A 16,461-nucleotide genomic window follows, 5' to 3' on the forward strand; every position below is an offset into this window, starting at 1 on the left:
AGAACATCATTACAAATGACATGCCTTTTTGAAATCCCTCGCTAAAAACGACACAAGCCCTTTGCCAGGAATAAGAACAAATCTATCCACACCTTTATCGTTTTAGTTATGGGCAGAGGAGTGCCAACCATTCTCAGTTAACCATGAAGAGTCGGTGAAATAAATCCTAGTTTTGTGCCTCGTAAAACTATCATTTTTTTGTTGTTGTTTTCCATTAAACTGTAACTATACAGGACTCTTCTAGGCCTCTCCTTAAGGAGGTATTTTTTTTAAAAAGAACTACCTCACCAGGTTGTGCAGACGCCGCGTTATTTCAAAATAAAAAGCACGAATACACCCCCGGAACACGTCCAGGGACACCAGACAGTCTCAAAAGGCATGCAACAAACTATCTAGCCCACTGGAAGTCTAGTTTTTTACCTCTTTGTGCCTTCCTTTGAACACCACCGCGAATGCGCCATGTCCAATGAGGTCCTTCCTGTAGAACTCGAATTTCCCCACGCTCTCCATCTCTACCAGCTCTCTGCGCTTCTGACAGCTCGGTGAGGAATGAAATAAAATCAGGATCTTGGGCTCTCTTGCGAGTCGACCCGCTCTTCTCGGCTGTTAAACTCCCGGCAGCTAGAAAGTCGCCCTATTCCTCCCAATGCCATGGGCTGCCTTTCGCTAAAAAAATAACCTTCTTCAGTCATGTTCGCGCTTGAGATCATGAAGGATGATCTCTCCCTTTTTTTTTAGCGACGATTTTCTGCCATGGCTTTCAACACCATCTTGTTGACGAGACTTCAAAACAGCAAAAAATCTCTAACTCTCGAAGTCTACCTTAAAAAACACCAGAACGCTGTGTTTGTATACAAAAGGAAGTCTCAATGTTATCTTCCAGTCATTAAATAACGTGCATGCAAAAAGATAAAGGCGCTTCTAGCCTGGGTTGTATGTTCCAAAAATCCGTTTGACAGATCTGCTTCCTTTTCTTACAACTGTGTTCGTGAAATCAATTTGTTTTGACAGAAATCGTCTCCAGGACCAAACAAAGACCTCGGTCCAAGCTTTCCTTTATGTGGGTGCCCGTGCGCAGGCGCGAGACTTTTTCTACAGCTGATGTCAGAGGAAATACAGGACCTTTAATTACTCATTCATGAGACCGGGGAATTTAAATTATTCAAAATTTTTAATGATCATGGACCTTAGATCTTAGTACCTGTGCGATGGACATGTAAGTGCACATACGATTAAAGATAAAATAAGTAGATGACTATTTCAAACTATCTACTTTTTAAAGTGTTGTTTCATTATAGGAATACCTTTTCAATGCACAGGGAAATATATTTGTAGCATCCTTTAAAGTGTTTGACACAGGAAAAACATAGATAAACGAATTAACGGTTCAATGATAATAGTAGAGTACAATACTATAGCCTTTTATGATATCTATATCTCCAATATGCAAAACGATAATCGTAAATATAATAATAATAATAATAATAACAACTCTACACTTACTGCATGTAGCGCTTTTCTAGGCACTTCTCTCGAAATGTTTCACAGGTAAATGGAACTCCCCTCCAACTGGAAGATGCGACGGCAGCCAAAGTGCGCCGGTACTCTGACCACACACCAGCTCTCAGTGGGGAGGAGAGCAGAGTGATGAAGCCAGCTCAGAGATGGGGCTTATTAAGAGGCCATGATTGGTGAAGACCAGAGGGGGAGTCCTTTGTCCAGGTAACCCCCTATTTTTTTTTAGAAACACGCTGGGATTTTTAATGACCACGGAGATTCTGAAACTCAGTTTTACGCCTCAATCACAGGACGGCACCTTTTTTTACACGATAATGTCCCCGTCACTATACTGGGGGCATTAGGACCCACACAGATCTCAGGGTGACCCCCTACTGGTCCCACTGACACCTTTCCAGCAGCACCCTTACTTTTTCCCAGGAGGTCTCCCATCCAGGCACTGGCCAGGCTCTCACCTGCTGAGCTTCAGTGGGCTGCCAGCTGTGAGCTGCAGGGTGATATGGCAGAAGCTGGCTATATCACATTTATATGATATATTTGATTTATTATGTTTTATCTTTAAATGTATTTTACCATGCACGTTTGAATGTATATTATCTAAAAGAGATAATTTTGAAGATAATCAACTGCAGCGTTTAATTTTTTATATCAGGCCAAATTAATGAATAAACAGCATTCAAAATGTGTTTGAAAACGATTCAAAGCTATCCCCAACAAGAAAACTGAAGCATTATATTGACTAATGTACATAAATATTTACCTAAGTAATCTAATATACTTATTTTCTTCTTTTATAGCATAAAAAGGTTTCATTTAAGGACAGCCATACTTATGTGAGTACGGCTGTTATGTTTTTTTCCAATACGAAGGTAAATGGATGGAGTAAGGACTTATAAATTCAAATGGGTGTTTCACTTATAAAATGCTTTGATACTTTCTGAAACGTCAATCACTATTTGCATTGGACTTTAGTAAAAATGTTACAGTGGTACACACCACTTAATATGTGACTCATGTTAAAGATGTACTGTATTATGATGGAATACCACGAGGGGCTCCTATTCAAATCTTACCATTAACATTTTATGCGCTCCTAGGGTTTCAGGTTTTACAGTTAGCTAGCGATATCATGAATCTGACTTTAACGTATTTGTATTTTCGTGTTGCAGATATTTACAATCTCATGTTATTTCGATTGCTGAGTTATATTTTCCACAGTCTCTGAACAGGGTTTGTAATACCCCATCATTGACATTACCAGCAGTACAGTAGGTCGCAAATTTATAACGTGTGAAACATACTAAGTCCTTTGAAGGCCACAGTGCCCTCTGCTGGGATGCACGCATAATTAATTTGATTTAGGCTAATGTATTTCTTTTTTCAGACGGCAGTAGTGTTGCAATTTTAGATAAGGAATTTCCTGAAAATCTGAAGTCTCTCTTCATATCTCCCGACAGAAGGTGACTGTGCTCAGACCAACTCACAGGCTGCATCAAACCTATCTTCCAAGAGCACATCGATAAAAAATGCAGTGAAGTTGTGGTATACAGCAGAATTTCCCAATCCAGGCTTTGTAGGCCCATATAAGTGCTTTTTTGTTCCAGGCATGCTCTCAGATACACAAACAAACCTTTAAGTGACTTATGTGAATAATAGGATTCACTTGAACTCTTTGATTGTTTTCGGCTCTTATAAACATGTTGGAGGCTGCGTTTTAATTATTGTATTTAAGAAGTAACGTCAAATGCTAAACTTTTGAACTGGAAAAAAGTAGCACTGATGGCACATATTAGCTCAATTAAGGCACCAATTAAGTAATTAAGCTCAACTGGAATGAAAACCAGCAGGGGTGTGGGCTCCCTGGACAAGGATTGGGAACCCCCAAGTGTACAGGACATGAGTAACCAACATTTTCTGCCAGGATATCTGCTGTGATTGTTGTAAGAAGAGATCAGCTCTTATTTCTTGGATGAAGCATATTCTGTTGTTTCTGAGGACACTCAAGAGTCCCCACCCCCCAGTATTGGCTCCAAAACAGTCTCCGTGGTCTCCATGGTGTTTAGCTGAAAGTGCTCATTATGTAGATTTTTCCCAAGCATTACAATGGCTGGTTATTGTTTCAGCCTGCTTTAAGACCACATGTCAAGGAAACTGCAGCTGTGTATATAGCCTTTGCTTATCGAAACACAAATAAATTCCCTGGCCTTTGTTTTGATGTTGAAGTGGTTAAATGTGTGAATACCTTGCTTGAAAATATCCTGCAGACACGTGGTTTATATTAGCTACACTGTTTCTCACAGAGTATGAATCACTAAAGTTTGATATGTTGCTTCGTCCTGGCCTTAGATTTTCCAAGCATTCATGAAGCAGGTTATGCATGGAGCTTAGTCCATTTCCCTCTGGGAAATGCTACTGCTGCCACTGAGTGGTGGATTTCCACACTGCAAGTAAAGTTTTAGTGATAAGAAAATCCCAAGCAAGTGTCTATGATACCCTATGCTGAAGAGCCTCCACCATCTGGATTAGCAGATGGGTGGAGAGCTAATCTAAGGAGCAGTATAACACAGTGTGTCTTGTAGGGGCAGTCATCACTAACACAGATACTGAAGTGAAAGAAGATGGTGAAATAACTATATAGATGTCTATGCCAGACTAAGATTACAGTCATTTTTGTCATTTCTTTCACAGGACAAAGAACAACTGGACAAGACCAGTTTGGATACATACAGTAACGATCGAAGACCTGGAAAATCAGTTTATTATTCACTAGGTCAAGTTATCAAGTGCTGCTATCACCCTTTGTATATTTATTTAATTTACAATGTCAACTTATTGTTTATATTAGCAGCCATAAATAATACTCCCTCATGTCTCTCCTCCACTGCTTCACAACAGCAGAAATCTCTAGTGGGTACTAGAGTGCTTGTAGTAAGTTCACCACTCTTTTGGAAGTAAAACAGATCAATTCCAGGTGGACGGTAGGTGAAGGAACCTGTAAATGGGGATTTCAGTAAGTAAGGCTCTCTCGTTTCAAGACTGTGATTAAGGAAAAAAAAGCTGTGTGGAAAAGCCCGTGATGTTCAGGAAAGATTGGGGTCCCCCGTGTGTTTGCTGCATTTGGGTCACTTGGTCAGAGTTGATTGTAAGGATTTGCCAGGAGATTAGTGGGTGGGTAATGACACCAAATGGCTGCTTCCAGACTTAAGTGCAGACTTCATCCGGGGTCCTCAAGCGGTGTAAATAATACAAATAATAAAGATGTGGCAGTTTCCAGCCCTTCAATTTTTTTGCCAGTTTTTAAAGTTTATGAGCTTGTGCCTACAGAGAATGTTAGTGAGTTATTGACAGCTCTAGCTGTGCAATGGATTTGTCTAAGAACCTTGTTAACAGCCTGCAACCACAAAAGGAGGCTTAAATGATATTGGCTAGTATGTTAAATAATCAATGATACAATTTCAGTGTACAGCAATTTCCCATATGTACCTGTCAAGTGTTATGAACATCATCATTGAGCAAGTTTATTTCGCCTGTTTCTTTTGTCACTAGCCCAGACAAACTTTTCAGAGGGAGTTTTACAGTGTGTGCAATGTAAGGCATTTGTTTTGTTTGAAAAAACAAAGTTTGGGTTTAAGAATGCATATATTAAATACATCAGCACTAGCACAGCATTTATACATGACAAAAAATGAAGTGAGGTATAGTTTAACAATTGAGGTGGACTCTGCATACTTCTCATGAAAGTTTGTGTATTGTGTTTGTGTATTGAAAAAAGTGTTTCGTTCTGCATATTGAGTACTACAGAGCATTGTTGACCTGATAAGAATTAGAAAGCAGATTTCCAGATGTAAAAGACATTAACCTTTAACACATAATAAAAAAACAGACAGAACAGGACAGTGAACGCAGCCAGCAAAATTATTGGTGCACAACAGCTACAGCTGTCAGACATCTATGTCAAACAAATAGTGCAGAAGGCCAATAAAATCTTTGACTGTCATGATCACAGTAAATCTGAGCTCTTTCCATCTGGGTGTCAATTTAGACATGCCGAGGTTCAAGTACAACTGAGCTAAGTTATCCTTTATTCCCACGATTATTAATGGACAATTAATTGTATACTTCAGTAATATACAGTATATATTTGTTTCTCATCATACATGTATTATCTATTATTCACATCTATTATTCCTTAATGGGTTCAAGTTGTATTAAATGTGTTGTGTGGTGAGTTATGTCTTTTACCTGCCTGCAAAGCATATGCAGATATTTTTTGAAGACCCCCAACAACAGGATCAATAGCTCTTTGCGTTCCCCAGATCTCAGTCTTAACTGCACGTCCTTGTAATTTCCCTGTCTTACTCAACACACACCAGCCAGGGTGTCTCCTGTCTTGCTGGGATAGGCTTACCCTGATTTACATAAGCAGTTATTGAAAGTGATGTGATGATGTGATATGAAATGTCTTAAGTATGGGACTCAAAACATATTGATACTAATCCAATGTATGAAAGAAATAAATACTATAATGAATTAAAGATGATTTGTATTCTCTTCAGACACAGATTTAAAAGGATATGCTCTTCTATGTTCTACTACTCCATTAGAAGGTGGTTAACTAAACACAAAACCTGAAGACAATGTCTGGCTAAAGTTTCATCGTAATATTTGTCTGTCTTCCAAAGTTAGCAATTTTAACAGGGAAAAACACGAACAGGAAAACTCAATAAATTCTCTGACATTTGTACTGTTCATTTCTCAATGCCCTGTTGATAACATGCTTGCAGTAAAGTGATTTTAGATGGTGCACACAGTGAAGAGGCACTCTTCATGACAAATTTACATAATGAAAAGATACTAATATAGCAGAGCTAGAAAGAAGTCAGACAGTTCCCTGTTCATAACTTGGGACACCTCTGTAGATCTGCACCTAAACAGTAAAAAGTATGATTCCTCACACTCTCCGTAAGAATGAAAACCACCTGAAATAACATCCAGACACCATTTAGAGTAAATAGTCCCATTCTTTAAAATTCTAATGCACACGTCACAAATCAAAAGTTTTTCTGTTCTTAGCTGAAATGTAATTGCAGAAGTACAAACATTTCTTATATAAAGAAATAAAAGGGGTTGATTAAAATATACCAATAATTTATTGAAACAATATAACGAGAAAGAAATGTTGCTTTTTACACATTAGTGGCATCTACAGCCACGTTCCTGCACATGTGGTTTCCAAACTGGTATTTGTATAGACTCCTGAGGTTTCCTGGAAAATGTTTAATGATATACAGTATTCGAGGAAGAGCTCAGCCCAAACCATGAACCGAAGCTTCTCTTCACTAACAAAAATAGATATCAGTAACATACTAATTCAATTGAACATCATCATAAAAAGGTTTATTGTTTTATCTGTATTTAATGTTTTTGCACTTTTCAGGAATAAAATGAGCTCTCCGGCTTTCCATAGATGTTTTCCTTAACGCTGTGCCCCCCCTTCCGAATCTCTCAGGTCTGGATGTTTCAGAAAACGTCCAGCAGAAATAACTTTGCAGGGTATTAAACCATCTCTACATTATATTCAAAAATGTCAAATGGCTTGTGAACGTGCTCTCTGCCTTTATTGACTGCTCTGTGACCCAGGCTAAGATACAGCAAGGACCCTGAGAGTGACTGAGAATCATTGTTCGCCGACAGCTGTGGAAAGCCAGTGTGACTTGAATTCAGACAGGTTCTTATGAGCTACTCACAAGCGAGCAGACACAGTCCTGCCAGTCAGACAGGAATTTCCCAAAGCAGCTGGTTGGAAGAATTAGAGGCAAGAAGCTTTGGGCTACAAAAGATCTGTCCCTCATAAAGCAGAAGACCTTTTAATGAGCACCCATAGGAAATCATTATACCCTCTACAGTACCTTTCAGAACAATTGGCGGAAAACATTATTCATTTCAAAAGGACAGTCATGATGTCGTGTTTCTGAAGTGAGGAATTGAGGCTGACAGAGCCTGGAAAACAGTCACTTCGGCCAGTTGATATCTCTTCTAGCCTGCTTAGTATTCTGGATTTTCTATTTAGCATTCTGGAGATAGGATGGTCAGGATTCCAGTGTTTCAAGGGTGGAGTGGGAGAGGGCTGGAAAAAAATGAAAGACATCAAAACAACTTTTTCTGCAGCCGCAGGGAAAACAAATTCTTTGAGACTCTGAAACTCAGTCACAAACAGCTGATTTCTATAACTGTATTCTTATAGTTTCTAACAAACTAAAAGAAAAAAACACCTGCCAGGTTTGCTGAATTTTGATCCAGGAACAGTTTTTCCAGACAAGGTGTCCAAACCCAACGTGATAACCACACTGAAATATGAAAAAGCCCTTGTATAATATATAACTATTTCAGTTTTATAGAAACAAATTTAAATTAGCAGTGGAGCACATTACTGAAAGAGCACAATATTTCTCAGTAAAAAGAGAGAAATAAGATGAGATGTTAAAGAATGTCCCAATTTACCAATATTTGTTGTATATTTAAAGCAACAAAAAACAATTTGCACTGCCATTTGAAATACACACTACTATTTGTTTTCATTTTAATGGAGAACATAAAGGCAAAGCACATTTTCTTGTTGCTGTGCATCAGAAATAAGACCAAGCTCAAACACTTTGTTTATATTTACTCCATCATTTAAAGTAACTCTTTAGATTTCCACTGATGTTTCTTGGGTATGCTTCCAAACTTAATATCCAGACATTTTTATTCATAATACAATGGATTTTATTTTCATCATTTTGTATGAAAATATTTCATAAATTAGAAAACCATTGGCTTATGATTCCTACATTTAAACCACCACATTATTCTCCTAAAATATATATAAATATATATATAAACTGTATGTGTTGAATATTTGACACTTTTTGAATTAATATCAGTACAAATTTCCATTCAATTTTAAAGTTCTTCAGTAGTGATACAGGCCTATAACTCAGAACCTTGGGTGAAACTGAACATTGTTTGAAAAAGCATATAGCCCTTGAACCCATTCCCCATTCCCATTCCTTGAATCCCATTTAATTGGTGTTACTTATATGATTCCTCCAGCCTGGAAAAGGTTTCAAAGGATATATGCCTATTGACACTACCCAAAGCAGTGCAAGTTCAGAAAAGAAACAAAGTAATTGCCATTCACTTCATTCAGTCCTGCTTGCAAAATGTGATGGCTATGCATCATCTAGGCAGTGTAAAAAAGGGTTTCTATACATTTCCTGTTCATGCCTGATCATTTTCAATTCAAAAAGCTTTGCTCATTCTTACAAATGGTGGTGGGGGGGGATGCTGCAGAGCAGAGCAAAAAAAAAACATTCTAGTAAAATCTTACAGAATATACTGTAGCGCACATTGTGCTGTCAGCAGGTATATCTCAATAGTGCACAAAACGAGAACAAGCTGGGACTCTGTTTCCAAAGAAGTGGCGTCGTAAGTCTGTGCAGTCAATTTAGGATAAGTTATATAGCATTTATCCTACATTGGATCCTGCAAAGAAGTATTATGACTTGTAGGATTTTACAAAATAGGAAATGCCAATTTCTTAAAAACCATATCTCTTAATAAACTTAAGAGTTATGGTAACTCAATAAAGGGAGCTTTTCCCCTTACCAACTTGTACAGACATTCATCTTCTGTACTTCAAACAGCAAATCTGCATTTGGTCAATTTTGCTGTGGCTAAATTATGTTTCCTATTATACAATCAGATCTTTGCAGAATCCCTTGAAAACTGAAGACGGTAAAAGGTACAAAAAATAAATCATTCCTTTAGCATTGTGTTTTAAAGCCTGGGCACCAGTTCATTTTGATACAGGTCTTGATTCAAGGAAACATCCAATCCATCTGTCAGTCACAAGTTCCACAGGAAATACCTGGTGGCGTGGGAAGATTCAATGAGCCCCTGGAGAATAGGAAGTGACACATCTGGAAACAAGGGTTCGAAGATGAGATTTCAGAGAATTCAGGTAGGCCTATAATTTCAGCACTAATAATAATAATCATCATCATCTAAAATCCCATGTTTTGCTTGTTGTAACGAGTAATCTGACAGGTATTACCGGGCAGTAGTTTGAAGAGGTTTGATTGGGAAGGTGTGTCAGAGTGCAGACTGACAAGAATCAAATAGAGGTGAATTCCACGCTGAAAAGTCAAAAAGAGAAAACAATGTTTCAGCTGTGGAGGGTTCTTCATCGTGTTATTTTTTTCTTTTGTTGTTCAGTTCAGCACAGAATTCGCCTCTACTTGCTCCCAGGAGTGCATCGCTGTGAGGCGGACACGATAGGCGAGACCAGCCCCAGCCACCGGTGTCTTCATCTCTTGTCCTTCGGCCCAGACTTCTCTTGTCCTTCGGCCCAGACGGTCGCCCCTGTCTCTCCCGTGCCGTTATCATAGCGGCGCGGTCAGCACCACCGCGAGGGTCCACGGCCAGAGGGGGAGGAGCCGGCCGACGCGTGTCCGGGAGAGGGGGCCGCGGGGCGTGGCGGCCGAGGTGCAGGAGCAGACCTCGTAGCCGTTCTCCGCGTGACTGACGTGGTGCTGCCCCTGGGAGCGCGTCTCCGTGCCGTTGCCGTCCGCGGCTGGAGAGTCCGACTGCATCTCTCTGCATGCCAGCCAGTCCTTGCCGATGGATCGGGGGTACCCCACTTCCACCTCCATATCGCTGCCCTGTACCCGCCAGTACTCCTTCCCTTTGAAGAAGTATGAGGAGCCTGTGGAGGAGGGGAAGCCACCATTACCGTTATTTAACACTGAGTGATGCGTTAATGTTATTCACTGCTAACACATACAGCACTGTAACCACTTTATCCAATTACAAGATACAAAATGGCTATTCTACTTGTCTTTTGTGGTCTTGTGCATTTTCCTTAGTTCATTTTCATACGAGTTGTCATGAGAATTGGAACACCTGTGGGGTGCCTTTCAGATTTTCTTATGTGGTGGGAACCACTTCCCCACATGTATTCTTTAGGACTGCACTTCTAAAGGTTTAAACAGTGTCAGGCTTGCAAAGAGAGCACAGCGGTGTGGAGAGAAAACAAACAAGATCCATGCTCCCATCCACATTTGCATTATTGCAAACCATTCTAGCATATATTATCTATTAATAACATGCAAATGACCAAAAATAGTTTTTTTTTTAATTTGATCATCAGATCAATACCTGAATGATTCAAAACAAAATGCTTTTTACTGATAATTTTTGAACACATACTTTTGGGCAAAAATTGGAAGCAAAATAATTTTTAATGCCTCTCAACCTATTTCAGGCTTAATCATTAGTATTGATCCTGATTATTGTCACTGTATTTTCTGACCCATATTGAAATGTTAACCAGCAAATTTCTCCTTTGAGGTATTTCATAGACTTTATTCATAAAACCTTTCCACAAAGAATGTTTTAATTTCGTCTTTATTGCAAGTCAGGCTCCTCCATAGAAGCAGTAATTACAGATGAAAAGTGCCATGACAATTCACGAAAGTAGTGTCTCAACGTGAGGTGTGTGCCAGAGCAGCTGACAGAGTGCCATTAAATACAGAGCTTCAGAAGTCTCAGATTGCTTTCATTGCATTTATATAAGTGCAGCGAGACTGAAACAGTCAGGATTCATAAGTCCAATTCAAGCAGCCCACTGCTCAACAACCTCGGGAAGACTAATGCTGCCTCTCTCAATGTTATGTCAAAACTGGGAAATTGTGTTTATTCTTCATCTCCTTGGCTACCTTCATCAAAGGCCAATTAAAAAGGAGTCATTAGATTCACCCTACAAGAAGAAGTGATGTCAATGCAGAGGATAAATACATGCAATTCTGTCTAGTTTCCCATTTTAGCACATTAGGCCACTGCTTTGAGCTGGTGCTTTTGCTCCAGGCAAAATTATGACTTTCTGAGACTCTGAACTATTGGAAAAGTTTGGAAAACCTCAGCCATCATTTTGACATCACCTCACTAAAGGGATTGACAGGTACAGAACTGAACAACAGTAAGTAGTGTAAGCTACACATCGCTGCAGAACCCTGCACTTTGCAGCAACAACAAGCATAATCCCTCTGAAACCCCACTTGCTCCAGTTTCTCTTAGTCTCAAAACTCAATGCCTGCTGAGAAAATAATCCCAAATAACAACCACTTCTTTTCACACTAAGGCTACGACTTAAAGGCTTTGCAGCTTCCACAGCCAGCTCCTCCCCATCCCTTTCCCTTTCTGCGATACACAGATGACAAACTGTTCCCCTGCAGAACATCAAGGGCTACTCACCGTCAGACCACCGCATGGCGTCATCGAGAAGTGTCGGAACTCCTTTCCATAGCATAGTGTCCTTTGGGTACCCCAGATCCATCCGCCGTAGATGGTCATCATACCTCCAGTAGCGTCTGTCCATGAAGAAATAGGTCTTGTCATTGTGTGGCCAAACAAAGGCAGCATCCACTCCTTCAAGGGGCAGGCCGAAGTCACTGGTTAGCCTTGGGTATCCCTCCTCTACATTGTTGTCCTTAAACACCCAGTACTTCTCTCCTGAGGCGAAAGCAAAACAGGGTTGTCAAGTCCTGAGGGAGAGGGAGTACAGTCTGACAACAAAAAGCAGATCTACAAGCCAATAGTTCATCAGCTCAACTGTTAAAAAAGAGTGGGACACAAGGAAGAATTTGTTTTCAAATATAAAGATACCTTGAAAGCTTTAAAATCTTTTGAATTAATTTGGCTAATGCTTCCACCTACAACAATATCCACACTACGTGTAATACCAGGTTATACTGCTGGGTTTGCTGGAGTATTCTGGGTAAAGCTACTTGTTCAAGGGTGCAGTAGGACTGTCCCCAGTGGAATCCGATTTCACAACCTGATGGTCAGCCGTTGAGTCCTAAACACTGCTCCACACTTATAGAAAACTTTACGGTGATCAATGCAGAGTGCCACTGTCATTTAGTATTTTCAGCTACTGCTTCCAAAATTCTACAAAGAGAGGTCATTCTTAAAAGAATGCATATTATATGTTTGAGTAAGGATTTGCATCAGTGTGCATTTTCTGCAAATGAACAGGGTGAGCACATAATGCAATGCTGAAAAGTAGGAAGAAGAAACTGCGACAGTTGAATGGGTATCTGTATAACACTGAGAAATCCACTCTCTGGGTCCCAGTGAAGACGAGCTGACAGGCGAGAGCTGAGGATGCAATGGAGAGGCAGACAGGAGGTGGACGGAAGAGGGAGTGGACAGCACACAGACGTGTAGCAAACAGGAGACAGGCGGAGATCTGGCTGGCCGTTGGGTTGTCTCTTGAGTCCTTGAAGTCTTCCCAGCAGACTGGTTAGTGAGAGGAGCCCTTCCATAAGTGAGTAGGAAACTCAATGACAGTGTCTGACTGAGAACAGGGCAGGGTTAAAGTATCTTGGAGCTGATGAGGTAATTACAGTATCTGTTAAGCAGGGATAGGAGGCACTGACAGCCGCCCTGATCGTGTTCTTACGGCACCAGGAGGTGTTTGATTCCTCAAGTGAACGAGGCCGGTTGCTATGGAGACCAGGGGTTGCGAGCTCTGGCTTGCCTGGGAATAATATTAACTTGTTTCTTCTTCCTAGTTCTCAGCTTGGTATTAACCTTTACTTGCTCCTTGGTAGATTATATTTGGTGTGTGAGTGAAGAGCAGAACTCTCAAAACTCAGGGCTGCATCCATAGCGCAGTACCTTTGAAAAAGACAATCTTGTGATCGCTGGGTCTCTCGTAGACTGCATCCACACTGTCCAGGTTTAAGGGCAGGCCTCTCCAGAACCGATGAATCTGAGCAGGTCGCAGTGAGACAAGGTGTTTTTCTCTGGTCAGACGCCAAAAATACTTTCCTGTGAAAAGGGACACAATCATTTCTGTGTTTAACAACCCATCTGGTCCATTTATCAAATACAGGTCATGTGGGAGCCGCTGCGTATCCCAGCAAGCAACAAGCACAATAAACAAACTACTGTATATTCACATAAAATCCCAGGAATGGAACCCAGGGCCCCTGCTCTGCGAGGCAGCAATGCTAACAACTGCTTACTGTGCCACCCTTGACTTAACAACTAATAGTAGAAAAACTGCACATTTTCAAAAATATGCAACTTCACAGACAACCAAGCTATTGAAACTACACCACATTGAAGGTTATGACAGAGGGGGTGTTTTTTTTCTTTTCTTGGAGAAATATGAGGGTGTTGGATTTGGAAACAAAAGAAGGAAGAAGGACAGGAATTCAATGAAGAACTGCCCAGAATGATCGCTGAACCAGAATAACCTTTCCTTTCCAAAAACATCTATGATCTCAGCCAGACATCTGCTGACCTTCTTTTATTGAAAGACAAGGGTTTTCATATACTGCTGATATTTTCTAAAAAAACTATACACCAGACTCTTTGCAAAAAGAGCACATTCTCGCTTTTACAAGACTTTACAAGGCCATACAGATAAACTATGAAGAACAATGAAAAAAGCAATATAAATATTTCAAAAAGACACTGTTTGTAAACTGAATCTAGTAATGTATCTTTCTCTGTGTGTATATGGACTGAGAGAGGGAGCTTAAGAGATATATAGCTGTATCACACATAACCAGGGTGGGGCTTTGAAAAAAGAAAAGTTAAGAGAATTGTATAGGTATTCAGCTAACTGTGACTTTCGTCTATTGAATACCTACATATATGATGTGTTTTGGTTTGGCACAGTACTGGGGCCCTGGGTTAAATTCCTGTGATGCTGTTGCGATGTTCTCCCCATGTTCATAAGGGTTTTCTGTTTCCTCCCACAGTCCAAAAACTTCTGGTAAGTTAATTGGCTTCTGGGAAAATTGGCCCTGCTGAGAGTGTATCTGTCTGTGTGTGCCCGGCGATGGATTGGCATCCTGTCCAGGGTGTATCCTTTGTGCATGTTGCTTTCTAGGATAAACTCTGGCCTCCCCGCTACCCTAAATTGGATGAAGCAGTTAGATTGATGGATGTGGTGTAAATATATGATTAATGCAGAATGAATACAGTGAAAAGTATTGAGGTTCTGTGAACCAGAAAAAGGAAACCTTGAAAGTCATCATCACCTTTCCAAGAATTCTAAAGATGATCATATTCAGAACAGCAAACTACGGGGTTTAAAATATATATACCTTTATTATATATAATATAGGTATTTTAAAGAGAAAAAAAAATCTCATATTAATGGAGATAATTTTTTTCATGTACCAAGAAAACATTTTTCCCTTTGCAATTAATTCAATTTTATCTTGCATTCACTTACAGGCATTTTTAAAATCAAGTTTATTAGAAATTATATTTCCAGTGGTCACAGCATTACCTAACCCATGACTATTTTGACCATCTCTCAAATGGCATGTAAAGTCAGGGCAAAGGAAACAACCCAAACCAAACATATCACACCAAAACCTATTAGTTCACAAGATCAAGTGCACAGTAATTCTAAATGTTCTGAAGTAGTTATTATTCCCCTTTTGAAATCTTAGGCATGCAGCAGAGCGCACAGCCAGTACCTTTGAAAAAGAAAGCCTCTCCCCGAATCTGAGCCACTGCGTCAAAGTGCGTGTTACACCTGTCCGGAGCGTCCTGGGCGGGCCTGACAAGAGTGGAGAAGAAAGGTACTGACGCATCACAGCTTCCTCCGTCACAACACGCTGACCTGCGCTGGGCCCTAATTCGCAACGCTCATGTTTGTTCTGCAGAAAATCAAATTTGCAAGCAGCTAGGCAGATGGTATCAGCACACCCAATGAGGACTTTGCTCCATGGTTTTTACAGTACTTAATAACAGAATTAGGGAGACCTGCCTGAATTTGACGTATTGCATCTTGTGTGTGTGCTGTATGTGTTGAAATATATACAGTATAATGTATATTTAAGGTAAAATCTAAAACAGTTCAAGGGCGGTGCAGTGGTTAGCATTTCTGCCAAGCAGTGCTGGGGCCCTGGGTTCTATTCCTGGGGAACTATCTGCATGGAGCTTTCAGGTTCACCCTGTGTTCACATGGGTTTCCTTAAGTGCTCCGTTTTCCTCCTACACTACAAAGACATAGTGCTAGGTTAACTGGCTTCTGCAGAAAATTGTCTCTTTTTTGTGTTCATGTTTGTGTCTGTGTGTCCCTGCACCCACTGCTTGCTGGGATAGTCTCTAGCTCCCCTGTGACTCTGTATAGGATAAAGAGAATGGATGGGATAAAACAGTCTCCATGACCCTTGTGGCTGATGTTTGGGTGAGAGTGTGTGGGGGGTAGAGAGGTGCCGATTATCTTTTCGCTTTAAATCCTCTGAAAGGTGAAAACAGGAAAATCCAAATCTCCTCATTGGAGGACAGGGACAGAACACTTATTTTTCACAGCATTTCCCTACAATCACCAACTGGGTGAAAGAAACCCCTGCTTGCATTTTTATTGACAGGTGAGGGGTGAAGAAAAGAGATCTGAGGCTTATTGCAAATTACAGATATAACATATCTGAGAGAATCCTCTCTGAAAATCACATCAGTACTTTAGCATTGGACGTATTTGTAGTACCGTACAGGCTACACAGTAGATGCACATAGAATCCAACAGATGGCAATGGAGGGCTCTTACTTACGGGACAGTTGATCTGTTTTCAGGAAGGTCCAGCAGGACAGGGGGGTCGTCAGTCCTGGACACATCTGGACGAGCAGTATGGGACACAGAATCTCGCACACCTGGTGCAGAGAAACCACTTTTACTCCACTCCCCAACAGTGCTTTTTTCAAACCTCTCCTTCCGTAATAACCTACCATTTTCTTCCATGTATCGGAGGCAAGCAAGACCTTGTTTTGTAATCTATGCTTGTGTGTACATAAAATAATCACAAACTCTACCTACCAAAATTCAGAATATGGGAAGTGTATTGGGCACAACATACAGTATACAGTGATGCA

At 40.4% G+C, this 16,461-nt stretch overlaps 2 protein-coding genes across 5 annotated transcripts in view; both read right to left on the reverse strand.

The window, feature by feature from the left end:
• LOC102688482 (serine/threonine-protein kinase ULK1) overlaps positions 1-1,069 on the reverse strand; it is a 43,521-nt gene extending 42,452 nt beyond the window's left edge. For all 3 annotated transcript variants that reach the window (XM_015366313.2, XM_015366314.2, XM_015366312.2), the window contains exon 1: positions 421-1,069. In XM_015366313.2, the coding sequence (XP_015221799.2) occupies positions 421-510 (90 nt within the window). In that variant the 5' untranslated portion in view covers positions 511-1,069. The remainder of the gene's footprint in view (positions 1-420) is intronic.
• Positions 1,070-6,649: 5,580 nt separating this feature from the next.
• mmp17a (matrix metallopeptidase 17a) overlaps positions 6,650-16,461 on the reverse strand; it is a 58,725-nt gene continuing 48,913 nt past the window's right edge. The window contains exons 6-10 of one of the 2 annotated variants that reach the window (XM_015365967.2): positions 16,143-16,242; positions 15,063-15,145; positions 13,240-13,392; positions 11,812-11,927; positions 6,650-10,264 (exon numbers count right to left, since the gene is read on the reverse strand). In XM_015365967.2, the coding sequence (XP_015221453.1) occupies positions 9,956-10,264; positions 11,812-11,927; positions 13,240-13,392; positions 15,063-15,145; positions 16,143-16,242 (761 nt within the window). In that variant the 3' untranslated portion in view covers positions 6,650-9,955. Of the gene's footprint in view, positions 10,265-11,811; positions 12,070-13,239; positions 13,393-15,062; positions 15,146-16,142; positions 16,243-16,461 lie in introns of both variants that reach the window. The other variant, XM_015365965.2, reaches the window with a different exon arrangement.

Source organism: Lepisosteus oculatus, chromosome 22 (assembly GCF_040954835.1).
Source record: "Lepisosteus oculatus isolate fLepOcu1 chromosome 22, fLepOcu1.hap2, whole genome shotgun sequence".
Taxonomy (NCBI): Eukaryota; Metazoa; Chordata; class Actinopteri; order Semionotiformes; family Lepisosteidae; genus Lepisosteus; species Lepisosteus oculatus.